This window comes from Dipodomys merriami, unplaced genomic scaffold (genome assembly GCF_024711535.1).
Source record: "Dipodomys merriami isolate MVZ:Mamm:240054 unplaced genomic scaffold, mDipMer1.0.p SCAF_198, whole genome shotgun sequence".
In the NCBI taxonomy this organism is placed as follows: domain Eukaryota; kingdom Metazoa; phylum Chordata; class Mammalia; order Rodentia; family Heteromyidae; genus Dipodomys; species Dipodomys merriami.
Genome location: NW_027203359.1, coordinates 970731 through 998467, shown reverse-complemented (window position 1 = coordinate 998467; position 27737 = coordinate 970731). Strand labels below are relative to the sequence as shown.

Below are 27737 nucleotides of genomic sequence, written 5' to 3'. Positions count from 1 at the left end.
CTGAGGAATCAAACCCAGGGCCTCATGCATGTGAGGCAAGCACTCTACCACTGAGCCACCTTCCCAGTCCTAGCCCTACGCCCACTTTTAAGGACCCAGTTCTTGGTGTTTATTTTGTTGGACTGTGAGTTAGATTTCCGAGGAATGACATCATTTGGGTTCTCTTGGACATGTATCCTTTGTATGTCCCCTCTTCCCAGTGTCTATAGGATTCCAGCTTCCACACATGAGAGAAGACAAGCATCTTTTGTGCATCTGGGCTTGACTTCATTTGATTCCCCTCCCCCGTCCCCACCCACCACCGCCAGGTCCTTCCAGTTCTTTGCAAATGTTACAAATTTTAGTCATCCAGTTTTCTAGCGGACAACTAAAAATTCCATTGTGTATATACACCATATTTCTTTGACCCATTTGTCCACTGAGGGCTGATTCCATACCTTGGCTATGGTGACTAGGGCTACAATGAACATGGTTATGCAAGACCATAATTTCTTACCAAGTTATGCTATGCATAAAAGCCTCTAAGGGATTATGACAGAACTGGGCAGACATGTCACCACTGTTTCCTCTTATCTAACCACATCTCTAGAAGTCAGACCGGGGACAGGCACATCCTGTGGCAGGCTTGGCTGCAAGGTGACACACAGGGAGTTTCTAGCTGCAACTACCAGAAAAGCCCAGCCCTGTGATACAGGGTTCAAAGGCCGTAAGACGGTTTCTAGGGATCTCAACTTCCAGGGCTCAAAAAAAAAACTCAGGAAAAGAGATTGAAGATTCACAGAACAAAGCCTTGGCAAAGGCAGCCCAGGATGCTGCTCTGTATTCTCACCTCTGGAACAGCAGGCCCCTACAGGTGTCAGGTGTACTCAGCTCAATGAGAGGACCCCCCTGGGCTGGGGTGTAGAGAACAGGGTGCCAATGGACACCACAAGCTGCTGGGACAGAAGAGTGGGAGGTGGCCGAGACCTCCAGTGCGGTGTCTGTTCACTCAGGCTCCTGACATTTTAACATGTCTCTGTGCTGGGAGCCACGGCTGGCCCCTCCTGTGTGCCTCCATATGATTGTTTACTTTTGTAAGGGTTTACTAGGAGGTAAAAGCTCTCTCATTCTCTCTCTCTCATATGTACATAAAAAAGGGACACAATTTATCAAAATGAATTCCAGGAAATGAAAATAAGAGATCTTTTTCTTTTCTTTTTCTGTTCTTTTCTTTCTTGTTTTGCTGTTTCCATTTTCTTTCCATTTTGTTCTGTATACTCACTTATATGTCTTTGGGAGTGTAAGGGGTCACAGAAATGGAGGGACAACTGGTGAACAAATGCTGAAGTGGTACTCACTGGACACTAGGTTGAAAATGAACTATCCAACTTGTGGGTGGGATGGAAGGGAAAAACTGGGCAAGAGTGAGAGAAGAGGTGATATTGTCCAAAAAGAAATGTACTCTTTACCTGACTTATAAAACTGTAATCCCTCTGTACAGCACCTCTATAAAAACTTTAAAAAATTTAAAATAATTAGCTTTAAAAAAGGACACAATTCCTAAAGAAGATGATCTTTCCATTAATGCTTCTTCTAGATCTATACTTGTATACAAAAAGACATTAATCCAAACTGAAATGCTCATGAAATTATGTTCTTTATCCATCAGTCTATAACCATGATAGTAATAATAAAATGTATTGAGTACTAGCTACACATGGGTCTGATATAAATTATCTGACTCTCAAGAGCGCTCCCTCCATTAGAGGATTTACCTGCATAGAAGAGAGGCAAGTGGGCCTTGAGCAGTGACGTATCAAGATGACATGAAAGTAGCAGGGCTCAGAAACCCACAGTCTTGAGTCCTTATTCTTCAGCTCTTTGTCTCTTGCATAAACCTGTGCAGCGCAATGTAGTGGCCAAGGCTGTGGGCTCCAAAGCCAGACTCCCTGGTTCGTAAGCCACAGCTGGCCTTACACTATGTAAAGCCAGTGCTTTGTTCAGAACAGCATGTGGAAGACAGACTCAAAAAAAAAAAACAAACCCAATGGTTCTAATGATTGTTTACATCACTGTTATCTGTAGGTACAAATAGGCTGGAAAGACTCCCAAGTGGAAGAGTCTTATTCATTTGCTATACTACATATGAGGCATATTGAGATATTAAAATTCAGTACCTTAGGAGATTTACACAGTTGTGGAACCCCCACCAGATAATTCCAGAACCTCTGTCATCACAAAAAGAAGCCCAATTAGGAACTGGAGGCATGACTCAAATGGTAGGATGCCAACAATAACAGCTGGAGGCCCTGGGTTCAAAACCCAATTCAGGCATAAAACAAAACAAAAACAAGCCCCATTCTATGAGTAGGACTTCATTCCACCCTCAGACTCTGGCAAGTATTAATGTACTTTCTTCCCATGGGTTTGTCTGTTCTGGACACTTTTCAGCAACTGAATCATACCAAACATTGACTTTTTTTTTTTTTTTTGGTCAGTTGTGGGGCTTGAACTTGGGGCTAGGCCCCGTCTCTGACCTTGTTTGCTCAATGTTGGCACTCTATCACTGTGAGCCACAGCTCCACTTCCAGTTTTCTGATAGTTGATTGGAGATAAAAGTCTGGAAGACTTTCCTGCCTGGGCTGGCTTTGAATTGAGATCCTCAGATCTCAACCTCCTGAGTAGCTGGGACTACAAGCTGTGATTAGAGGTGTTAGCCACCAGCAGCCAGCCAGAATACATGGCCTCTTGGAGTTCACCTAATATTTTCAAAGTTCATAGTTATTGTAGTGAAGTGAGGAGACTGGGTCTGGCTGGCGCCATCTTGGCTACTTGGTGGGTAAGAAATTGGATTTAACTGGTGTTATCTTGTCATCCTGGTGGAGGAAGGGGAAGTCCCGCCTCCCAGATGATGGGCATGCCTGAATTCCTAGAGGCAGTGGAGGGGACTTAGATAATAGATTACTGGGCCTGTCAGTCCCATGCTTTGAACTCTACAGACACTCTCAAGAGTTTCCTGTGGCCCTGCCATGTGACCCTGACTCTATTTAGGCCCAGACCGGCCCAGGTGGGGGTGTGCCATGCCACCTGTCTCCATGTTCGTGTTGCTGTATCTCCTGGCACTTCCGGTCAGCATGGCGCCCACTTCAGCTCTCTGTTGGAGCTGATCTCTGGTGTGTTGGTACTGTTTTTCTGCTTTTTCTTTCCTCTCTCGCTCTCATGGCTCATTTTCTGACAGTGTTAAGTGTAGTTGCAACAAGAATCCATCTGTCAGTCACCGGCTTTCTAATAAAGACTCCAGATTCAACCTCTCAAAATGTGGCTTCTCTGTATCTCGCCGACTGGATTTACCATACAAGAGTAGCAAGTATGTAAGAAGCTAATTCTTTTTTTAAGAAACTGAAGTGAATCTCACAAAGCTCAATTCAGTATATTTACACTATTGTATGACTACACTTTAGTCCCAAAACTTCATTCCTTTTTATTGCCCAATAATGTACTGCTGAATGGAAATACTACACATGCTTATCAACGTTAGTTGCCGGACATTTGGGTTGTTACCCCTTTTTTTAGAGCCTGGAGAATCCTGCTCTGAGCATTCACATGCTCATTCTTGTGTAGACATACATTTTCAATTCAGGATAGATCCTGTTTTGTTACATTATGTTCAATCTTCATTGGAAGAATCGGTACCTACAGTCACTGCCAACCTACTGGGTGAAACAGCTAGAAGTGAAAAATGTGTGGGCTTTTGAGACCAAGCTGGATTTGAACCCCCACATCCCCTCTGTGGCTTGGATGAGCAGGAGCATAAACTGCAAAGCTGGGGTGGGGGATGGGAGGGCAGGGATGGGAAGGGCAAACAAGGGAGGAGGCAACGATCTTGATAAGAAATGTACCCATTGCCTTGCTCATGTAATTGTAACCCCTCTGTATTTTCATAATAAAAAAAATTTTAATTAAAAAAAACCCCGCAAAGCTGAGCCAGTGTCTGCATGCACAAAACATCAGTGGCTGGGTGGAAACTGCTCACATGGACTTGCACTCTCCTGGGGCCGATGATCATCTCTCCCTTTTTTATGGGGAAGGGGTGTGTGAAGTGGTGGAGTAAACAGCCACCACCCAGTCCCCACTACCTGGTGAGAACATTAGCACAGCCGCTACCTTATATATGACACCATGTCACTCTGGTCTTCGCTCTTGCTCCCAGAGAAAAGAGGATTCCGCACTAGTATGCCCCCTACAGTGCAAAGAGGGCCCTGGTGCAGCCAATTCCCCCAAGGGAATTGGCCGCCAGTGTCTGTCCTTGCTCACTCCATCAGAGCCCAATGAGCAGCCACTGCACACCGGGCTCTGGCTACATCCGAGCTGCTCAGAGCAGCCACCTCTAGTGACACTGAGGAGAAAGGCCTTCTCGAACAATAAAAATGGCAGTGATTCCCTGAATAATTAGGGACACACCTCAGGAGACCTTCACCTAAGCCTCCTGTTCTCCAAAGTTCCTCTGGACCTTGCTGCTTGCAAGAAGAGAACCAATAATAAGCCTATAAAGGCAAATAACATTAAATGTGAATGTGGGTCTGTGGCAGAGAGAGGACTCCTCTTACACCATCTAAATATAAACAGGAAGCTCTGACAGGCAACCTGAGAGGAGCAGCAATCCGCAGCACCTCCACGGCTGGAGCAATCATTAACTCTAGATCAGGAAGGGGCTCGGAGATCAGAGCTGGAGATAAGAGCCAGCAGAAGGCTCCCGGGGATCTCTACCCCATGATGGCCCCAAAACACCCCGGCCATATTGTCTAACTTTGCCACTGGGGCAAAAGCTGGCACACTGCAAGGACTGCCATGACCCACTTTGATCCCTCTCACCCCCTTCCTCTCCACACCGGGACTTTTCTAGAACACTATCCTCTGTACCCCCTAACCCCGCTGCCTCAGAGATCTCAACCTTGCAACAACTGAAAAGCAGTTTCTCCAGGGAACAGAATGGAGCTCAATAATCCAACCGTAGATGGGAAATGGTAAGTTCAGAAAGGGTTCATGATTTGTCCAGAGTCACACAGTGGCAGTTGGTGGAACAATCCTGACTCCTGATCCAAGGTGCTGTCTGGGAAGACCAGACACTGGCTCCAAGAAAAGGAGACTTTTTTTTTTTTCTGCCAGCTCTTGTCTGGCCTGCAGCTGCAAGATGGCACCCAGAGGCATGGTCATTTGCCGACACCCAATTTATAAAGCTTGGGCTAAGGCCATGCCACTTGAAACCCTGAATAAAGAAGCTACCAAGAGAGCAGGGCGCCCGTGGCTCACGCCTGTGAGATCTGAGGATCGCGGTTCAAAGCCAGCCCCGGCAGGATAGACCGTGAGACTCTTATCTCCAATCAACCACCAGAAAACCGGAAGTGGCGCTGTGGTAGCGTGCTTGCCTTGGGCTGAAGAGCTGAGGGACAGCGCTCAGGCCCAGGGTTCAAGTCCCAGGGCCGACAAAAGAAATAAAAGCTACCAAGAACTGCACCTCGGGGCTTTTCTGCCCGGCTCGGCGACCAGAGCGCGCCGCTCGCGTCCTTCATCAGAATGACCCACGCGCGGACACGCCACGGACAGGCGGCGGCCCGGGGAGACCCCGATCCCGATCCCACGGACAGGCGGCGGCCCGGGGAGACCCCGATCCCGATCCCACGGACAGGCGGCGGCCCGGGGAGACCCCGATCCCGATCCCGTGGATCAAGACGGCGGCCCGGGGAGACCCTGATCCCGATCCCGTGGATCAAGACGGCGGGCCGGTCACCTTCCTCCCCCGTGTCCGCCGTTGAGTTCAATCACGCGATGAACCTAATTTCAGGGATGGCCAGTAGTAACGGCGGGCCTCGGGGAGGGGGGGACGGCAAGGGGACAGAGGGGGGCCCGGGATGCGGGGAGGCTCGGTGCCGGGGGCGAGGGGACGCCGGGGGTCGCGCAGGCGCCGCGGGAGGGGGTGGGAGTCGGCCCCGCGCATGCGTCGGCCACAGCGCGCAGCCCGAGCCAGGATGCGGCTCCCGCGCCCCCTGGCGGCGGCCCGGCGGCGCTGCACGGCGACCCGGGGCTGGGGCGGGGTCTCCGGGCCAAGGCGGCTTCTCCACTCGCCTCGGGAGGGAGGAATTCCAGGTTCCCAACAAGGCCAAGTTCCCAAGCGCCCTGCCGTCAGTCACGGAAGCCGAGGGCAGTCTGCAGTGTAGGGAAAGGCTTTTCCTCGAACCTCCTGCCCTGTCCACCACGGCCGACTGCAGGCAACTGAGTGCCGCCCCAACACCTGGAAAAATCCGCTACTGCAAAGTGACGCGGCCCGGAAAGGGGCTGGACGTGGGGATCCACCCTGGTGAGCCCCGTTAAGGGGAGACCCTACCCATCCATGACTAAGGGGCAAGTGCTTAGAACGGGGTTTGACAAGGATTTCTAATGCTGTGATTAATACTAATTATTATAATTAATAATGCTACTCTAGAACCTGGCACACAGAAGCCATTGCATAAACCACAGAAGCCACTGCATAAACCCAAGTGCTTCCGTGTTGAGCGGCTGCAGCAGGCCTTGAAGATAATTGCCTTCTGTTGCCTGTTCATGGGTCAGGGCAGTGTGCAGGGAGCCGGGCCAGGGCCCGGGCCAGGGCCAGCCTACAGCTTCCTGCTCTTCTGCACCCTTCCCAGCCCACTCAGGAGAGTCTCACTCTGAGCCACACTCAACCTCCTCCTTCTCGGCGGAACAGTCTGTGCTCTGCTCCCGCCCCCGAGAGCGCTCAGAGCTTTCCAAATATGGATGCTTTTTTCATTCCCACTGCATCGGGAACATTTGGGGGAAGAAAATGAACGCCAGCCATGATTTAGATAGAACAAGCACTGTGCTAGGTAGGAATCAAGCATCCTGGCCCTAAAATACAAAACAAGAGCCAGGACTAGGTGACCATGCCAGCTGTGTGTGCATCTAGGCCCCAAGGAGATTTGCAGGAATGCAAACACACGTGTGGCTGAGGGGAGACAGCTAGGTTCAGGAAGCCCAGAGGGTCATTGGCTTTCAAAGCCAGGTGAGTCAGGATCAGTAGAACCAAGAGGCCAACAACAAACAGGTGACCTGCCCTAGAGGTGAGGGTGGCCAGGAGAGAGTGAGAGACAAGTCTGGCTTCGTAGCAGGCCAGAGTTCATTGTCATCTAAACATAAGAGGCATGGAGAATGAAAACCCCACACTTTTCCGTAAGCTACTTGAGTGTTAAGCAACTTGGGCAGTTTCTCTTCAGTGGCGTACCCTCGGATAGCAGAGCAAATGTGTAAAGAGTGGTCTCGTTGTAAGCGCCCTCCACGTGGCAGGCACAGTCCTTGTGCCAGCGCAGGAGGGACAGCTTAGACAAGAGGCAGCACTGGGGGGCCCAGAGCTGGCCCTGTATCTTCCGGCTTCATGAATTAGTCTATAATCTAGTCTGAGAGAAGTAAATACCATGGAAAACAATTAAACAAAACCCAAGCACCAAACTAGGTGGTGCTGGCTAGAAACAGGGGGGGATCCTGAGCTGGTGAGGTCTGAATGGAAGGCTGGGGGCAGAGCAGGGGAGGAGGAAGGTGGGGGGGGGGGAGTGCACTGGAAGGGGAAAGAGCAGGTGGGTGGGCAAGTGGGCAGGCAGCCTGGAGTGAGTGTGGGCGGGACACAACAGGACATGTGGCCAGCCTGGCAAGACTGGGACGTATTGTGCAGAAATCTGGAGAAATGTGTGGCCATGCCTAGACTGGCTGTAGTTACCAGGAGGACTCTTGGGGAACCTGAGCTTCAAGCATAAGAGAAAAGAGGACATTTCGGGAGAGGGTTAGGGGAGGATCAACTCCATTACCTCCATGTGGGCTTTGCCATGGCACATTTACTTCGGCTTGTCTTGTCCTGACCCAGGCCTTCACCAACCACCTTAGTCACCTTTGCTGAGCATACACAAATGCAATGCTTGTGTGTTTCAGGCCCTGTAACACCAGGCTGGAAGTGTGACTCTGGTGGCAGGCCAGGTACTTGGTGGACACGGAAGGGTCCAAGCTCCGTCCTTGCCTCCTCACTCACCATGGTTCTCTGCATGAGCTTCAGTGGCTCCTGAATCCTGACCAAGAAACCAGTAGCCTAGGCACCCTCAGGGTGAGCAGCAACCCCACAATTCGGATGGGTTCTAGGACAGCGCCCTCTACTGGACACGGAGTTTACTATTTCAACTTCAATCTGCTCTCTTTGAGGAAATTCCACTCCTCCTTCCCGGCCCAGTGAGCTCAACTGAAAGCTGGGTCACCTTCGTTCTTCCCTCTTTCACCTTGCACGCCAACGCCACTGCCACACAACCTGTCCCCATAGCGTGCTGCTGCGCCCGATGCTTCTGGAGTCTGGCCTCCATACAGCCCTCTATATTTGGAATCTAGGCTTTAGGTGGATCACTGGAGTCTGTTAGCACCCAGTGAGAACAAAGAAAGCATCTAGTTCTTCCAAGTAAAGGGATCTGACGTATAGAACGAAAGAGAAAAAGAGGGAAAGCATTCAGCATAGCAGAAATTCTCTCACAGAGGTGGGAGGGACACGAGGAGGAGGGAGATCTTAAAGAACTTACGGCGGGAGCCATTGCCTAGGAGCTAAGATCAGAGAGGAGCCTTTCTGTGATGGCAGCTGGCCACAATGTGTCTGCAGAAATCCAGAAGTGGCGCTGTGGCTCAAGTGGAAGAGCGCTCGCCTTGAACTGATGAGCTGAGGGACAGCACCCAGGCCCAGAGTTCAGGCCCCATAACTAACCAAAAAAAAGAAAAGAAGGGCTTCTCTCTCCTGCCCTTCAGCTTCCTGCCACTACCTCCTCTTGCCTGGGACATGTATTGACATCCAATTGTTACTGAAGAACAGTACAGAGGCAATCTTTTAAGTCATCAACTCTGAAACTGGAACTAACTAAATACAACTAGTGTTATGGCCAGGGCTGTTTGCCATGATCAAGAAGCATGGGATTCCAAATCAAAGATACCACATAGGCAAGGCAGAGTGGTGCACACCTGTAATCCTCTACCACACAGAATGTAGAAAGTAAGGCTTTAAAAATCTCTCACGACAATAGAGAAATTGGAATACTTTTTAAACGTGTGGAAAGGTAACAATGCAATCTGCCTATATAGCTAATATAAGCTAATTTTTTTTAAAAGAAAACATCGTAATCAGATATTGAACTAGTAACTAGAAAAGAGCTACAAAAAAAGCTGAGTCTTAAGCAGATTCAATTGGTGAATTGTGAATTACCAATTGTGAATATACCGAATGACCTAGAAAAATTAACTCTATAATCTTTCACAAATCCGTCATATACTCTTCCAAAATATAGAAGAGAGAACATTTCGGTTTACCCCATAACAGTATTACAGGGTACCAAAGCCAAAGACATCACAGGAAAATTACCAATATCCATCATGAATGCAGATGTCAAAATCCTCAACAAAATATTGGCACATCAAACCTAGCTACATATAATGCAGATTTTATAAATATATATATAGATAGATATAGATATAGATATAGATATCAACCAAATGAGAGCTAGCCCAAAAATGCAAGGTGAGTTTTACATGGAATCCAACAAATGTAAAACATTATATTGAAAGAATGAAGCACACAAATGTCAAGTACTTGATAATACCTTAACATCTAGTGATTGAAAAATAAACAGCCAACTAGAAGAAAACTTCTTAAGGTTGATAAGGATTCGTATGGAAAGTTAACAGGTAGCATCATGCTTAATACTTAAAGATGGAAGGCTTTCCCCTTAAAGTAAGGCTACCTACGTGCAGACTTCTGCTCAATGTCATACTGGAGGTATGGCACTAGCCAGTGCCATTAGGCCACAAAAAGAAACTATGTGATCCAGATTGGAAAGAAGTAAACTATCTTTATCTGCACATGATAAATTAAATATAGAAAACCTGAAATAAATTTTTAAAAATATATTAAGAGCTGATAAATGAGTTCTGTAAGCATACAGGTTACAAAATGAGCTGTATTTCTATAGCAATAAACACTCTTGAAATTAAATTAGGAAAGCAACTCGATGTATAATATCAAAAATAAGAGACAGAACAAAGTGAAGAAAGGAATGGAAACTGGTAAACAAAGAAACAACAACTATAAAACACTTGAAATGAAGGAAGGCATACTTATGGACTAGAAGAACTCATATTGTTAAGATGACAATATTCCCCCAATTTACTTACAGATTCAAAATAATGCCTGTTCAAATTTGTCCTGCACCACCTTATATCTATGCTAAAATATAAGGGGTCAGAAGAGCCAGGTACCAGTGGCTCATGCCTGTAATCCTAGCTATGCAGGAGGCTGAGATCTGTGGATCATGGTTCAAAGCCAGCCTGGGCAGGAAAGTTCGTGAGACTCTTATCTCCAGTTCACCATCAAAAAGCCGGAAGTAGAGCTGTGGCTCAAGTGCTAGAGCACAAGCCTTGAGCAAAAATAGCTCAGGGAAAATGCCCAGGCCCTGGGTTCAAACATCAGGACCAGCACGCACATACACACACACAAACACACACACACACACCCCTGTAAACTGTGGATCCTTGAGAGATGGTAGAGTACACACACACACACACCTGTAAACTGAGGATCCTTGAGAGATGGTAGAGTACACACACACACACACACACACAAAGCTGTAAACTGAGGATCCTTGAGAGATGGTAGAGTACACACACACACACACACACACACACACACACACACACACACACACACACACACACACACACACACACACACACACACACACACACACACACAGCTGTAAACTGAGGATCCTTGAGAGATGGTAGAGTAGGAAGCCCAGGAGACAACAACAACATAGGTGCAATATGCAACTCTAGAGCCTATTAAAGGTTTGCAACTTCCAGAGAGGGGGTTCATGGGAGATTACAGCTAGTTCAGCACAAGCACATCTATGCTAAAGTAAGCAAACAGCGCCCTCCAAAGATCGAAGATTTCACCCATTTAATGAAAGATATGAATACAAATATCCAAGAATCTCAACCAACTTTAAATAATGTAAGCTGAAAGAGACACCAAATCATCAAACTTAGGAAAGACAAAAACCAGGAGAAGCAACTCTTCACATACAAAGGATTCTCAATCAAGATTATCAATAGCTACCTCATCAGAAACTCTGGAGGCCAAAATGTAGTGGCTCAATACAAGTAAAGTGCTGAAAGAGATAAGCTGTCAGTCAAGAAGCCTTATCTGATAAAGCTGGCCTTGGAAAGAGAAGGAGAAATGAAGAAACTCTGAGGTACACAGATTACCAGTACCCCTGCCCCGCAATGTGAGATGAAAGGGAGCTTGGACAGCAATAAAGCCATATGAAGAAGCAGATCCCAACAAACACGCGTGCATCTCAATTCTCCAATCAATTGGTAGAAAAGAAGTTTGAAATGCAACCAAAAATGGGTGCTGGTGGCTACTCTGGAACGGAGATCTGAGGATTGCCTTTCAAAGCCAGCCCAGGCAGGAAAATCCAGGAGGCTCTTATCTCTAATAAACTACCACAAATGCTGGAAGTGGAGCTGTGGCTCCATTGGTAGCACACTAGCATTTAGCACAAAAGCCCAGGGAAAGTGACCAGGTCCTGAGTTCAAAAACAGGAAAATGTAGTTCTAAATAATAGTTGTCCATGTCAATGCTTCTCTCAATAATGAACAGAACCGAGGGAAGTAGGAAAAAAGACGGAAACAACACCATTAGCCAATCAGATCTAATGGACGTATTTAGTCACTACCTGAGAAGAGTAAACACATTTTTCTCCAGTGTACATGGGACATTTTTCCAGATAGGATCACATATTTGGTCACAAATTAAGTGAAAATGTAGTAGATACATACAGTGGAATACTATTAATCCTTAAAACAGAAGCAAAGTCTGACACAAGCTGTAACATTATACAAGTAAATTCTGACACAAGCCATGTCCATTCTTTTGACAACATTATATATTTCACAAAAAGACAATACTGCATGACACTACTTATATGACATACCTAATGTAGTCAAAATCATACATTAAAAAATGAAATCATGGCTGTCAGGAGCTGGAAGAGGAAATAGAAAGCTGTTTAATGGATAGAAGAACAGAAAAAAATTATGTATATATCCAGCCTGCTCCTGGTGACTCACATCTGGAATCCTAGCTCCAGAGGTTGAGAACCAGACAACTGTGATCTGAAGACAGCCTGGGCAGAAAAGTTTGTTCAGAAAAGTTCAGCAAAAATGCTGAACTGGAGATGTGGCTCAAGTGGTAAAGCACCAATCCTGAACAAGCAAGCCAAGAGATATTGCAAAGCCTTGAGTTAAAGCCACAGTGCTAGCAGACACACAAAAAGATAATATATGTAGCATAATCTCATTGTATATACAATTTTAAGTGTTTATATATAAGTATATATACATATACATATATACATACCTATATACTTACATTCACACACACCTTAACCATGGTTAACTAGTTCAAGTGGTAGTATGTTGCCTGATATTATATTCAATATTCTTAAATGAAGGTGCATATGATATTAAAATATGCAAGTATCTTTCCATTATTTTCCAAATAGCCAATGCAGAGATCATACAATAAAAGAGCAAATGTTAATTTTTCAAGGCAAAGTGCTTCCATTCATCGTTGGTCAGAGTGATAGGAAGCCGGGCCATCGTACCGCAGAAAGGAAGGCAACAGGTAGTGTTAGTTCACTTGTTGCTGCTGTAACAAACACCTGAGAAAAACCAACTCATAAAGGGGAAAGGTTTGCTGTGGCTTCCTTTTCAGTTCCTGGTCATATGGCTTCTCACGGGGGCATCATGGCAGAGGGTCTAAAAGAGCAGAAATGCTCACCTTGGGGTGGCCAAGATGCAGAGGGGAGAGAGAAGTGGATCCTTCCGGGGGCCCTGATGACTCACTTCCTCCAACCAGGCCCCTCCCACTTCTGCTATGTCCCCCCATGGTGCCAGCGGGGACCAAGCCTTCACCACACAAGCAGGATGGCCCAAGTGGCAGAGGACCAGCAATGAACAAAAAGGCTGAGTGTAGGAGGCCTGAGTTCAAGTCCTAGTAGAGTTCTGTGTCCAAGACAAAATGAAAACGGACAACCAAGCCAGAGGGCAATCCAGAAAGACTTCTTTCTTGACACAGGAACTCCATTTCTGGAAAGTTCTCCTATGCATATCATGAGGAAGGAGCACAAAAGCTCAAGTTAGGAAGATGTTCATCACAGCCCATGTGTAACAATGAAAAAAACCCAAAAACTCCACATCTGTCTCAGGAGTGTATAAATCACACCTCATCCGTACAACAAAAAAGTGTATCGCTTCTAAAAATGAATAAAATATATTTACCATCATGGAAAACGTTTGAGATCTCTGATCAAGGGGAAAAAGCAGCTCACAAAAGAGTATACGTGGTTTTAAAAAAAATTCCCATTCTTATTTTAAAATTCACACATATGGCAAGTGCAGGAAAGGTCTGGGAGAAGATGCAGGAAGTGCTAGCAGCACCTGCGTCCATGGAGTTGGAAACAGTTATTTTTATGTTCTCTTGATTTGTTTGCATGGCTGGGTTTTATATAATGCACATGTGTCGTGTCTATATTAAGAACAAAAAAAAATATCACTGTAGGGGAGGGGACAAGAGAAGTACCCAGGGACAGGTAGAAGCGCCACATCTAGCGGTGTGGGCGTGGGCTGTCAGTATGGGTGGGAGGCCAAGGCTGTACTGAAGTCACACGACACAAAGCCCCTTAAACTGACCTCATCTACATATTTCAAAGCATCTTCCTGCTCTGTCTTATTTCGTCTTCCAGGACTCTGAGAGTAGGTTTTTGTTTTTTTGTTTTGTAAAGTGACTAATGAAATTACTTACACGTCACAGAATGGAATCGGAACACATTCCACTGGTGTCATGGGACATCGGCAGGCCCACTCCAAATGAACCACGGCTGCCGTGGAGGGCAGCTCTGTGGAGCAGAAAGAGCATGCGTGCTGGAGATGGAACCCCAGCTCCCCTCAAACTGGACCTCTCGGCCCCTCCCACGGCACAGGAGTGTCTCAGACAAGTGCATTCAAAAGCCCCCAGCTCACACCTGCACTTCGGACAGGGCTCCACAGACACAAAGCCAAGCATCCACCGCTCAGGGCAGCCCATACCTATAATAGTAACATATGCAAGTGCCTTTCCATTATTTTCCAAATAGCCAATACAATACAGAGATCATACAACAAAAGAGCAAATGTTATCATTATCATTATCATCATCATCATCATCATCATCATCATCATCATTATTATTATTATTATTATTATAGCCTATCCTGGGGCTTGAACTCAGGGCCTGAGCACTGTCTCTGAGCTTCTTTTGCTCAAGGCTAGTGTTCTACCACTTGAGCCACAGTGTCCCTTCCTGCTTTTTTTGTGTATGTGGTACTGAGGAATCAAACCCAGGGCTTCACGCATGCTAGGCAAGCACTCTATCACTAGGCCACATTCTCAGCCCTAGATGTTGGTCAGAATGATAGGAAGCTGGGCCTTCATACTGCAGAAAGGAAGGCAACAGGTTGCGTTAGTTAGCAAATGTCTGAAAAAAAAAACAGCTTATAGAGGGGAAAGGTTTGCTGTGGCTCATTTCAGTCCCTGGTCACATGGCTTCCTCACTGTGAGGCTGATGTGAATCCTGCTAAAACCTGTGGATGTGGACTTTGTGTAGTGTCCACTGTCCACTCCCACACTCTGAGGCCAGAATGGGGAGGCCTTCTTCCTCCAGAGTCCTCCATACTCCAGAGCTGATGCCCTCGAGGCTCCATGCCTCTACCATTCACCTGCTCCCAAGGCTCTCAGAAGGCCGGGAACCAAGGGGGCTGGGCGTGGTGAGGAGAGCCACTACTGTGAACCTCTGTCGGGGCTGAAGTGGGTCACGGCAGGCGTTGCTGCTGTACATCAGCCTAGAACCTGGCTGAGCCTGAGAGTCTGGAGCTGCTCCACAGACATGCAGCTTAAGCCGGGAACTGGAGAGAAGGTGCCCCAAGAAGCAGAGAGAAAGAATGTGTGTCTTTGAACCCCAAATCCAGCTGCCACTCAGATCACTTGGGGTTGGTATTTTTTTAACTTACAAATAAAGACATCTTGGCAGAACTACAAAAGGGATTTTTTGTTGTTGTTTTTTTGTTTGGCAGTGGTCAAGTGTGAATTCTTTCTTTTTTAGTTTATTTTTTTATTTATGCCCGTCCTGAAGCTTGACCTCAGGACCTGGGCACTGTCCCTGAGCTGCTTTTAGCTCAAGGCTAGCACTCTACCACTTGAGCCACATGCCACTTCCGGCTTTTTCTGTGTGTGTGGTGCTGAGGACTCAAACCCAGGGCTTCAGGCATGCTGGGCAAGCGCTCTCCCACTAGGCCACATTCCCAGCCCAGAACCTTGTACTTTCTAAAGTGCCCTACCACTTGAGCCATGCTCTCAGACTTCTTTGTTTAGTTATGTTGTTTATAAGGCTCACATTTATGCCTGGACTAGCCGGCCGCAATTCTCCCACTTATGCCTCCCATGTAGAGGGATGACAGGCACACACTACTATGCCCAATTCCATTGAATGGCATGGGGTCTTGCCAACTTTTTGCCTGAGGTGGCTTCATAGTGCAATTCTCCCAATCTCCGTCTCCCAGACAGCTGGGATTACAGGCATGAGCCATGGTATCCAACCCAATAGTTTTTAAGCCTGGCTTGAGGTCAATCGTCCGTACATTCTTTGTGCCCCGCACCCCCTTGCATATGCCAAAGGCACAGGCTGTGGCCTGGTGCCCCAAAGCCCTGCTTTTCACAGCCCCCTTCGCACCCTCTGCAGTGGACACAGCTGTTTACCTAAGAAGCAGCTGGCTGGGGCTAGGCAAGAGTATGACAAGGTAACTCACCTCGGCTCAACCTTCCTACAATCCCCAGCAGCCCCTGAACCCCAAAGTGGGCTCATGACCTCTCAGCATTGTCCTTGCCACCCCAGGCAGCTCCTACCAGCACATGTGAATGAGAAGCCTCCAAAGTCAAGTCCGGGTAGACGTGCTGGGCCTGAAGCCAGCAAAGGAGTCACCTGGCTCAGATCCTTCCATCTGTCCATGCCTAGGGGAGCAGCAGAAAGGACCTGTGCCCCTCCCCTCCACCCCCTAGCCCCCCCCCACCTCTCCCCCCTCACATACTTTGGGCACAGGTGGGAGACAGGCAGTCTAGAGCCAATCCACCACGCCCAGTTCTCGGACGCGAGGATGGAGTCCATGCCAGAGACTCTATTCCAGAATAGAAAAAACGAGCTTTGAAGTAAAACAGCAAACTCTCTGTTAGAAGCCTCATTCCCTAAGTTACCCTGTTAGGGTCTCATCTTCTTCCTGAAATACACTGCCCTTAGAGTTAGCCCTTCCCCTACCCTTGAGGAGCCAGTCCTAGGAGACTGGAATTTTCTACAGACTTCTCTTCCAGACTGTGGAGCTCCCAGTCCTGTGTTTCTCGGGGCACATGAACATAGGAAGAAGAGCAGAGCTCCAGCCATGTTCAGCAGTATCATGCTGGTCTAACAAGTACAAAGCCCTGAGTTCAAATTCCAAACACACACACACACACACACACACACACACACACACACACACACACAGAGTTCAAATTCCAAACACACACACACACACACACACACACACACACACACACACACACACACACACACACACACACACACACACACACACACACACACACACACACACACACACACACACACACACACACACACACACACACACACACAGAATTAGTCCTAAGGAGAAAAGAGCAGCTAGCTATACACTCACTCTTTAGCTTCCTATTGCATGGGAAGAAAATCTGTGACCGCCTTTGGGAAGTATGACACTCTTCAAGTGGTAAGTGCCTATCACATGAAGAATATCCATGTCACTTTGTCTCAAACATTTTTGGAGACCACCCCTGCACCCAGGACTGACTGAGCAATGCTTGATAAATGCCGGTCACCAGTGAATTGTCTGTGTAGTGCTGGTGTATCCACACTTTGCCCTGGTAGAAATCAGGGCACCATTCCCAGAGGGTCTCTTCCCAAAACATTCTGTTGGCCGATGCTTCAGGTCTCCTGGCCTAACGACCGAGCATGCTCAGCTTAGGCCTGTAGGTATGTGCAGACACAAAGCTAAGCTGCACATGTTTTGGGAGTGGGTCCTCTGTTTAAAGAGAAGTACCTCATCTGAGAGCCCGGTGTGGAGGGCAGCCCTCTCCCTCCATCCCTTCTCTGAGCACAGCCAGACGCACACAAGGGGCAGTAAGTGATCAGTTCTATGCATTGAGATGGGCGATGGAGTCTGAGCCATTCTCCAAGGGGAGCAGTTTAGAATTCATCACCACCCCCTCACTGCTGGCCCTATGTACACATGGTTCTGAGAAGCACAGGAGGTCAGTGAACTCCACAGTTTGGAAGAGAAGCCTGTGGCGAATTCCAGTCTCTTAGGACAGGTCCAGCTCCTGGCTGGTAGGGGAAGCCTGGGCAGTAGATACAAGCCCTCTTCCCTGGGGCCTGGCCCACAGATGGCTTCTCCTCCTCTGAGCTTCCTTCCCAGCGGCCAGGGCCTCAGCAGGCAGCTCACTATGGCAGTTACCCAAGGCCCAACTCAAAAGACCTCAAATCTTACCAGATCGCATCTGGGCAAGGCTGGTAAGGACCAGGACACATGGCCAAGCCCCGCCTGCCAACATCCTCCTTAGGAGAATGCCTCCCAGCACCCTCAACATTGGATATGCCCATACTCCAACATCAAGAGCGTTCTCTCTGCCCTAAGGAGCCCCTCCAGTCTGCAGTCTCCAGGTGATGCTCCCCTAAAAAAATTCCCTCAAGCTCAACGATGCCAAGCTCTGCATCGGAAAGGCAGGTCCCCTGGGGCCTCGACATGCTCACGGAAGAAAGCCAGCACCTCCCCTGTCCCACAGCTGGAGATGCCCGGGGGAGTCTGAAAGGTGCCCCAGGGGACATAAGGAAAAGTGAGTGCTTGTGACGTGCCAGGCACTGTGCTAAGTGCTGCGAATGCACTCGTTCCCCACGATGACGGGAAACACTACGGTGCAGACAGGACTGTCGCCCCCATTCACCTGCTCACAAAAGCCATGGAGCCTGGCAGAAGAGTTTCCTACAAGAACCTCCCTCTCCACTTGTCTACAACCTCTCATCCTGCCCCAGCCCCTGGCTCCCTGGCCCAGTTCCTTCCCCCTTCTAGAACAGTCTTCCACCCTGGAAGAGAGAGCATTTGTACAAGAGATGCTCATGTCTCCTTCATTTACTTTCTGGAGCAACCTGGGCAGCAAGCTTAGTACCTGCTCTTTCCGGTTCCCATCGCCCTCTTCCTGTGGCCCTGCATGCCTCTTTCCCACCTATGTGCTGCTGACTTCTGTCCTGGCATCTTCCAACAGTTCCAACTGGATCAGAGACAAAGCCCTGATGCACATCCCTGCCCAGCGGCTGACATGTCCTGCAGTCTCTCACTCCTCTGGTGGCTACAGTCTTGTAAGTCCATCTCACTGGAGAACCGTGAGCAGACCTGACATGCGCTGCTCCCACTTGTCCTACATGGCTTCTTTTCCCCTGGCATGGGCTGCAGTGTGCGCCCCAGTTGCCAGCTGCTGATGAGAACTGAGGCCTGGGGGTTGGTGGAGGAAGTGCCCGCGGGGGGCGGAGCCGCCCTGCCAGCCTCACCTGGTGGGTGGATTTGGGTCCCTTTATCACTGTGAGGCTTATATGGAGGCTATTTACAGAGACCATCTCAGGAAGGCACACAGCTTCCAGCTACCCCCATGCCCTGCAGATCTAAGTCCAGTACGGACAATGGTCATCGTCTTATTGTTCCAGTTCTTTCCATGGGAGAAGAATGTCTGTGGCTACTGGCTGTCTTGCCCTCCACCTCTGTCCCAGAGCCAAGTTCTCCACTCTTGACTGACCTAATATGACAGCAGCTACAGGTTCCCCAGATCTTCTACTCCCATCCTCAGTTTCTCTACTTAGGTTTAAGAGGGGAGAAGGGAAAGGGGGCATTAGCAGCTCCCCAATGAATATTCTCTGGGAAAAACAGAATATCTGTGGAGAATATGAAGGCGCTATATCAGCTGGCCCCTCTATGGCCCTCTATGGCCCCATAGATGTGAGAATGAGAAGCTGAGTGAGGGACAATGGCTTAGTACATCGCATAAAGACACAGCAAACATACCTGACCATAGCAGGCTAGAAGTAATGGCTCCCAGAACACTAGACTAACATCCAGGAACATTTACCACAATGACATGGTTGCCACGTCCTGGGAACAGCAAGTGAGCCAAATGCATACTTGTGGCCAGGGGCCTGATGCTAACCACCTATTATGAGGGACAAACTCAGGGGCCAAGTCTCTTGTCCTTCTTGCCCATCTTTCATGGTAGCCATGAAACTAAGCCAGCAGCACCAGCTGTAGAGTCTTCCTCCATTCTGCCATCTTAAGACTGATATTTAGACCTGCGCTCCAGTGCTACACAGGGACACAGCCCCCCCCCCCCCGCCCCGCCACCACTCACCAAATCATCTCCTGCCATATCCAACATGCCCCAGGTCAACAGGGTGACTAGAAATTAACCAATGAAGCTTTGCTCTCATTCCAGAATATTTCCCAAACAACACACATGCACGAGTACACACACACACACACACACACACACACACACACACACACACACACACACACACACACACACACACACACACACACACACACACACACACACACACACACACACACACACACACACAGCTCCCTACAGCCTGTGGGAGGCTGGGAACACCAGAGAGAGAGAGAGAGAGGAGGACAGCTGTGTCTGAGCCTGAGCCTCCAGCACACCCCACATCTCAGACACAAACAGAGGCAGATGCTCCCAGAACCCCAGGGACAGCCTCAATGAACCATGCCCACTAACCTGCCTGAAGGGCCTGTCAAGAGTGATGGCATCTTTTCCTAGCCCACAGGGGCATTTAAAGATTAATTAGATGAACCTGGCAGTCCTTGAGGATCCCCAGGGAACTGGGTAAACCCATCAAGCCTGTCACCAAGCCTTTAAGAAGTGCACCTTGGCCAGGCCTCTTGTTCAGTACTGATAGTCGATCAGACAGGCTGGGCCACCTCAAGCCGCTGCTGCACATGGGCAGCCTGCTGACCTGGACAATGGGGCTACCCAGGGGCCCTGGACCCTAGGCAGCTACGGGCAGCCACAATGCAAGGAGTGCACAGCCGGTGGCAGGCAGTAGAGAAACTGCTTCTGGCTGTTCACTTCCTGAGGTCTCAAGATGTCCAATCCCAAGCGCCCCTCATCCTGGAAGTCTACACATGCTTTTCTTGCCCCGGGGAAGGTGTCACCATCGCTGGCGTTCACCACTGGCTGCCTTGCTTGAAGCTTCCACCTCCTGAGCGCTGGGTATGTGCAGTACCGCGTGAAGGGCTCCACATACGTAACTCTGTGAAGTGGCTATGATTGAACCCGCTCCAGAGGAGGGGCTGGCAATAAGATGTGCCACACAACGCACACGCCCCACCTTTCCTCTCACACAGCCTGACGAGCACTTCCATGGCCCTAGGGATGTACACTTTCTTTTGTCCCATGAACAGGAACCCAGTTAACCAAGGACTGACTAGCACCATGATTGTCATGGAACAACCCAACGGCCTTTGTTAACCTAAGGGGGCATCAGTGAATAAAACTATGATCCATCTTGTGGCCAGTTGACTATATAAGTCCCTGGATATGCTGTGCAGTAACTTGCAAGGCCAAGAACAATCCCTGCTCAGGATGCACACTTAATTCTCAAGAAACCTCACCAAAATAATTGCCCTTGGTTCACTCCAGTGGTAACTGCAGCGCTGAGGCTCTGAGGAAACAATGTGTTGATAGGCTAAAAATTAGCCAATATGTGCAATGGACCGACCCAGGCAGCTGTGCTGGAAATACCCAAGTCCACCACCAAGCCAAGGGCACAGGAGTCAGCCATGGGATGTTGTGCCAGCCCAAGGAGCATGTGTAGAAGGCAAAGCACGCAGGCTCACCTTTGGTAGCATAGGCTTCGGCAATCATCCGCAGCCTGTATGGAGGGACGGCGGTCAGCGCCAAGTCATCGAGGCCCACCCGGGCATAGATGTTCAGAGCTTCCTTAAAATCACCTTCCACATAATTCAACTTGGCCATGATCAGATTGGATTCTTGTAGGAATTCTGACTAGAAAGAAAACGAAAAGAGACAAAGAAAACAATGTTCATATAGTACTACATGTGCTGCCCCCTCGCGGCCCGGCCATCTGGTGAGGTAAAACCCCACAGCTCCCCAAAGGACAACTTGTGCACAGTGTTCATAGCAGTGTTCTCACAAGAGCCAGAAAATGCAAGCAACCCAATGTCCACCAAAATGGAAGAGCCCTAACATGGAGTATTACCCAGTCATAATAAAAATGAAGTAGTGACACAAAAAAGAAACCTCCCAATCATTATAATCAGTGAGAAGGCCACAAATGACCCCATTTCCATGAAATACCCAATTATCAAATCTGTAGAGTCAGAAAGAAATTTAGTGTATGCCTATGGCTGCTAATGGTATCACATTTGATTATTGTTTGTCCAAGAATTCATCACAGTCATGACTGCACAACTTCTTGTAGACACTGAAGCCACGGAACTCCATAACTTATATGGATGAATTGCATGGCTGGTCACTTCTACCTAAATAAAACTGTGTAGGAAAACAAAACAAGGGGCTGGGATGGTGGCTCAGTGGTAGAGCACTTGCCTTGCATGCATGAGGCCCTGGGTTCGATTCCTCAGCACCACAAAAGCAAAAAGAAAAAAAGCCGGAAGTGGCGCTGTGGCTCAAGTGATAGAGCGCTAGCCTTGAGCTGAAGAGCTGAGGGACAGCGCCCAGGCCCAGAATTCAGGCCCCACGACCGGACCCCAAAAAAAAAAAGAAAAGAAAAAGAAAACAAAACCAACCAACCAACCAACCCCTGCAGCTCCCCTCAGGTTCCTGGACTGGGCTGGACACAGAACAGAAGGAATGCTTCCGCAGTACAACATGAGCATCAGTAGAACATGAGCATCAGAGCACACATTTCCAGAGAGATCAGCATAGGAATGAGGAAAGATAAATACGCTCTGCTGGAGTGGGGGTAAGGGGGTGGGGAAGGAAGGATCGTGCCAAAGCCCTGGGGCTGGAACCCAATCCCAGGAGAAGCTTTCCAGATGGGTGGAGAGCCACAGCTTGTTTGCTTTCCAGGGGCAAATCTTTCCCACAGCCATTCCAGCCTGTGAAGCTACTTACCACCTCCAGGTCCCCTCCCTGGGGCTCCCCCAAACCAGCCCCCCCAGCTTTGACCTCTGCCCTTCCTCTCCCATACCTCATCTAGTGGGGAGAGAAGAGACACTGAGCCAGCGAGGTGAAGAAAGAGACACATCACCTTCTCCTATACCTTCCTCCTTTGAGCAAGCAACCAAGGAGAATTCTCTCAGTGCCCACCTGAAGCCGTGACCAGGCAGAGCGCAGCACAGCAGCGCTGCACAGTCGTGTGGGGAGAGGAAAGATTTCTGGAGATGAATGGTGGGGATGAGTGCACCACAACATCTAAGACATCAAGCCACCGAACGGTGCGCTGCAAAATGGTTAAGATGCTAAACAATTCTGTTACGTGTATTTTACCACAAAAAAGTTCTTTTTTCTTTAAATTCTCTTTAAGTAGCTGTACAAAACCATTTCAATTCAATAAATCAGTTGTTTAAAAAAAAAAGAAAGGGAAAAGGAAATTGAAGGAGCAGATGGACGTTCAGCTTGGAGGAAATTACAAGTCCAGAGACACAGGATGGCCACCTGGTAGGCCTCCCTGGGTGAGTCCAGACAAGGCATTGTACAGAGAGGAAGCAGCGGGGCCAAGGCCAAGGCCACTCCACGGCTGAGTGGTGAGAGACAGAGGCTGCCTGGCTCCTGACAAGCACAATTTTCTTGTCTTAAATCAGAAAGCCAAGTTCTCCATCTCCTATTCCAATGCTCTTTCAATCACCCAGCCTCGGGTCACTTGAAACATGCTGGCTGAAGGTCAGAGAATGAGGAAGTTTCACACTGGCCAGGGTGACTCGGGCAACATTCAGGCAAAAGCTATGCAACTCTGGAACATTCTGCATAAGGTGAAAGAAGCCAAAAAACAGCAAGTGAAAGCCAGGTATCAATGGCTCACATCTGTAATCCTAGCTACTCAGAAGGCTGAGATCTGAGGATTGCAGTTCAAAGCTAGCCCCAGCAGGGAAGTTCCTGAAACTCTCATCTCCAATGAAATAGGCACTGTGGCTCAAAGTGGTAGTGTGCTAGCCTTGAGCAAAAACACTAGGACAGGCACCAAAAAAAAAAAAAAGCAATGTTCTTAGGTAGATACGACATACCAGTCAATAGCCTCACTAGGGTGACACAGTTTTAAAGAACATCTACATTTGAGCCTCAAAGCAATCCTGAACAACGGAAATACCCAACTGAGAAACAGGGAGTTCAAAGAGGTTAGTAACTTCCCAACACAACACAGCTCTCACATCCAGCACTGGGACTCAAACTGTGGGATTTAACCTGAAAATGCAATGTTTATACTGCCAACATCTTGTTGGTAAGGATGAGGCCCAGTGACTGGTGAAACAACTGGCTCATTTTTCAAGATGAAAGTAGGAGTTTAGGAGTGAGAAATAAATGAGCAAGAGGGCTCTCCTTAACATGCAGGAACTGCCTCACACCTCCTAGCAAAACATTCGGTGGTGCCTGGCAGTCCCTGTGTCCTATGGACCTTGGACCCATTGCCCCCTCTCCTGCTGATCAACAGCTATACCACCAGGGTCAGGCAGAGCACCTCAGTTAAGAAGAGCTTACATGCTCAAGTGCTCCCTGACTGAACCATGACCTCAACTGTAACACAATGAGGAGTCCCGACAACAGAGAACACCTCCAATGAAAGCTCCCCACTTGGAGCACATAGAAGCTGGGAGGGTCAGGTACACCTCACTCCTTTCAAACCCACAGAAACTGAACCCCCCAGAGAAGTGACATGGCAAGCTGGAAGCAGACACACATTTGTAGTACAGATGCAGAAGGTAAAGCCCAAGAAAATTTGGCTTTCAGGGGGGAGGAGGGGAAGCGTGCAGTCAGAGAAGAGTGAAGGCCAGAGAAGTAGCCCCAGAGGCCTGGAAGACAGGAAGAGAAGACAAACAGCAGCAAGTCATCGACTGAAAGGAAAAGAAGCCAGAGCTCCAACCACAGACTGACTGCCTGTCCTCTGGGGAAAACTCATACTGGGAGCGAGGGAGCGTTGCACAAGATGAGCCAGAAGGGCTGGCATGCTGGCGGCCATCTCAGTGAAAGTGACCTCAGAGAGCAGGAAGCGCAGTGGAAGCATCCAGGGGATAGGATGAAGTGGCCAGAGCACGAAGGAGCGGGCCAAGTGAAGCAGAGGTGGACACTGAGGGGTAGGGTCACCACGAGGAAGAAGTAACACACAAGGAGACAGAAAACAGAGCAGGTAAGCAGAAGGGCAGCTCCCGAGATGCCGGGGTCAGGAGATGAGGACCCTGGGGAAGTTCCTGATTCCCACCACACTGAAGAGGTGCCAGGTCTGCTGGCACCAGCTCTGGACCACAGCAGCCACTGGTCAGCAACATGACTGAGGCAGGAAATTGTGCATTAATAACCTCCTGATTGACTTCCTACTTTCCCAGAGCAGGGTAAAGCATCGAGCTGAGCTCTGAGGGATGTCTGGAGCATCAGTAGAGAGCAGTGCCCTGGCTCAGAAGGATGTCACTAAGACTCACCGAGACCCCTTTGGGCTCCAGCCCCTCAGGTGATCAGCCAGCCTAGAGGCTCCTCCCTGAGCTCCTTCCAGCCACACACTGTCCAGAGATGACACCAGCACGCCCCGGAGTCCCCGCTCATCCCAGAGGCCCACAATACCTTGAGGTTCCCCCGGTCCAGGGCTGCCGTCAGGTGCTTGCGGACCTCAGTCAGCTGGGGCCTGGGGCCTCGGGGACTGGCCCCCTGCCGCAGGGGGTGCCCCTTCAGGTGCTGCTCCAGCTTCGCCTCCCCCAGGAGGAGTTCTGCCATGTCATCTGCAAGAAAGCGGGAGTCAGGGATGGTCTGTGCAGGGGACAGCACCAGAGCCTCGGGACCCCTGCATTAAGACCTCAGGACCCCTGCACCAAGGGCCTTGGGACCCCCACACCAAGACCATGGGACCCCCACACCAAGACCTCAGGACCCCTGCACCGAGGGCCTCTGGACCCCCACACCAAGACCTCGGGACCCCCGCACCAAGGGCCTCAGGACCCCCACACCAAGACCTCGGGACCCTTGCACCAATGCTGCAGGGCCTTCAGGGCCCTTCTAGAACCTTGTCTAAAGGGGGTCTACGTGGGGACCCTCTTACAGTCAGAGGAGAGAGTTCAAGATCAGAAAGGAGACAATAAAGCTTTCCTGGGATAAGACACAGTGACCAGTAAAACCTACACCAAACCCACCATGACGTACTTGCAAGAGAGGGACAGTGAGCTGTGCTTCTCTGTGGTCTGCGTCCAGGTGACCTGAACGCACGCTGTCTTTCTGTCTAAAAGTCAAAACTAAACACACCTGATTTCTCAGAATGTGTGTGGAAGTGTTTTTGGTTTGTTTTTCACTTTTAAGAGTATATTCATTACCTAAAGTAGTTACCACCTTGTGAATGTCTACATTGACTTGTTAGTTTGCAAAACAAGCTCACTCTAGGAGCAGTTCTTCTAAAATGAACCCAGCACAGTTCATGCACCAGTGTGTGGTCTGTAATCCTGTGGTGGACAGAACATAATTATAATATAGTATAAAGCCTTTTTAAAAGGTCTAGAAGGATATGTCTGTAACCCATGGGAACAATTACTGCTGGGGTGCAGGAGAGACCTCAGCTGGAACTAGTAGCAAAAATGGACTTCGCCTTTATCTGGATTTAAGAATCTAGTCCCACAAGGGAAAACAGCTTTGCCTGTTGTACATGCAATTTACAATTAATTCAAACAATAATCACTGAGGAGGCACCAAAGACAAGTGCTGCAAGAGCCCTTTCTATGTCTCCTCATCAGTTCACCCCAAATGCTAGGCCCAGATGCCTCAGAACTGCTCGATTTCCTCTGAAGCTAAAATAATTTCTTAGCTGGACACCAGTGGCTCACGCCTGTAATCCTAGCTACTCAGGAAGCTGAGATCTGAAGATAACGGTTCAAAGCCAGCGCAGGCAAGAAAGTACATGCAACTCTTATCCCCAACTAACCACCAGAAAACTACAAGTGGCACTGTGGCTCAAGTGGTACAGTGTTAGCCTTGTGCAAGAAAGTTTAGGGACAGTACCCAGGCTTTGAGTTCAAGCCCCAGGACCACTCGAAAAAAAAAAATCCTCGAGATGAGATCTACAGTCTTGGGAAGGGCCAACCAGCCCCAGAACAGGGCCAAGGTAGACTGCTGAGCAAAAAAAAAAAAAAAAAAAAAAAAAAAAGAGCAAATTCTATATACATGGAGAGAAAACCAGCAGCCACAGCAATGTTCAACACTACAGGACAATGTGGCAATATCTAGAGAGGACAGACAGACACAGATCATCACCTATAAAGATAGAACCACTAAAACACCTGCATAGAGCTGAGTGCCATTGGCTCATGCCTGTAATCCTAACTACTCAGGAGGCTGAGATCTGATGATCACGGTTCAAAGCCAACGTGGAAAGGAAAGTTCATGAGACACATCTCCAACTAACCACTAAAAAGCTGGAAGTGGAGCTCAAGTGGTAGAGCACTAGCCTTGAGCAAAAAAGTTAAGCAAGAGTATTTGGCCGTGCCAGGTGCCAGTGGCTCACACTTAATCCTAGCTACTCAGGAAGCTGAGATCTGAGGATCGCAGTTCAAAGCCAGACTGGGCAGGAAAGTCTGTGAGATTCAATAAACCACCAGAAAACCAGAAGTGATGCTGTGGCTCAAGTGGGTAGAGCGTTTGCCTTGAGCTGAAGAGATGAGGGACAATGCCCAGGCCTAGAGTTCAAGCCCCATGACCAAACCCTCCCCCCCAAAAAAGTGTGAGGCCTTAGTTAAAGTCCTGGAACTGACACCAAAAATTAAAATTAAAAAAAGAAAACAGAGAATGCGGCTCTGAGTTCTCGGTTTAAATCTGTTTCTCACTGCATGACTCAGGCCCAGTGACTTAAGCCTCAGCCTTCTGGGGGGCACTTCTCCCTGAACTGAGGATTCCCCCATCTCCTCCCATGCTTTCACTCTCCTGCCTCCCTGCTACAAGATCCTCCACCTACATCTAGAGGTCTCTGCTCAGAACAGAACTCAGGAACCAGGAGGAATGAGCAAAGATTGGGCTCCTGCTACTCATTCTCACTACAGGATAGGGCGTATTACCCAGTCTCCATACCAACAGATAAAGCAACCATATTGCCATCTGGACCATGGACTCAAGCCAGTACATCCCTAGAGGGAAACAGGCACCCAGTGGGACACACCTGGGCCTTAGAAGAAGAGCAGAGCTGGGCTGGCAAACACAGCAAAGGACACAGCAGGCCGAGGGAACAGGATGACCTAGACAACAGGAGGAAGACTGGAAAGCAAAGCTCCTGG

The 27737-nt window shown here is 48.7% G+C and overlaps 1 protein-coding gene across 4 annotated transcripts in view; it reads right to left on the bottom strand.

The window, feature by feature from the left end:
* Window positions 1–27737, bottom strand: part of Ttc7b (tetratricopeptide repeat domain 7B) — a 211873-nt gene that overhangs the window by 163796 nt on the left and 20340 nt on the right. For 3 of the 4 annotated variants that reach the window (XM_070028563.1, XM_070028564.1, XM_070028565.1), the window contains exons 2-3: window positions 25054–25208; window positions 21138–21306 (exon numbers count right to left, since the gene is read on the bottom strand). In XM_070028563.1, the coding sequence (XP_069884664.1) occupies window positions 21138–21306; window positions 25054–25208 (324 nt within the window). Of the gene's footprint in view, window positions 1–21137; window positions 21307–25053; window positions 25209–27737 lie in introns of those variants that run through there. The other variant, XM_070028566.1, reaches the window with a different exon arrangement.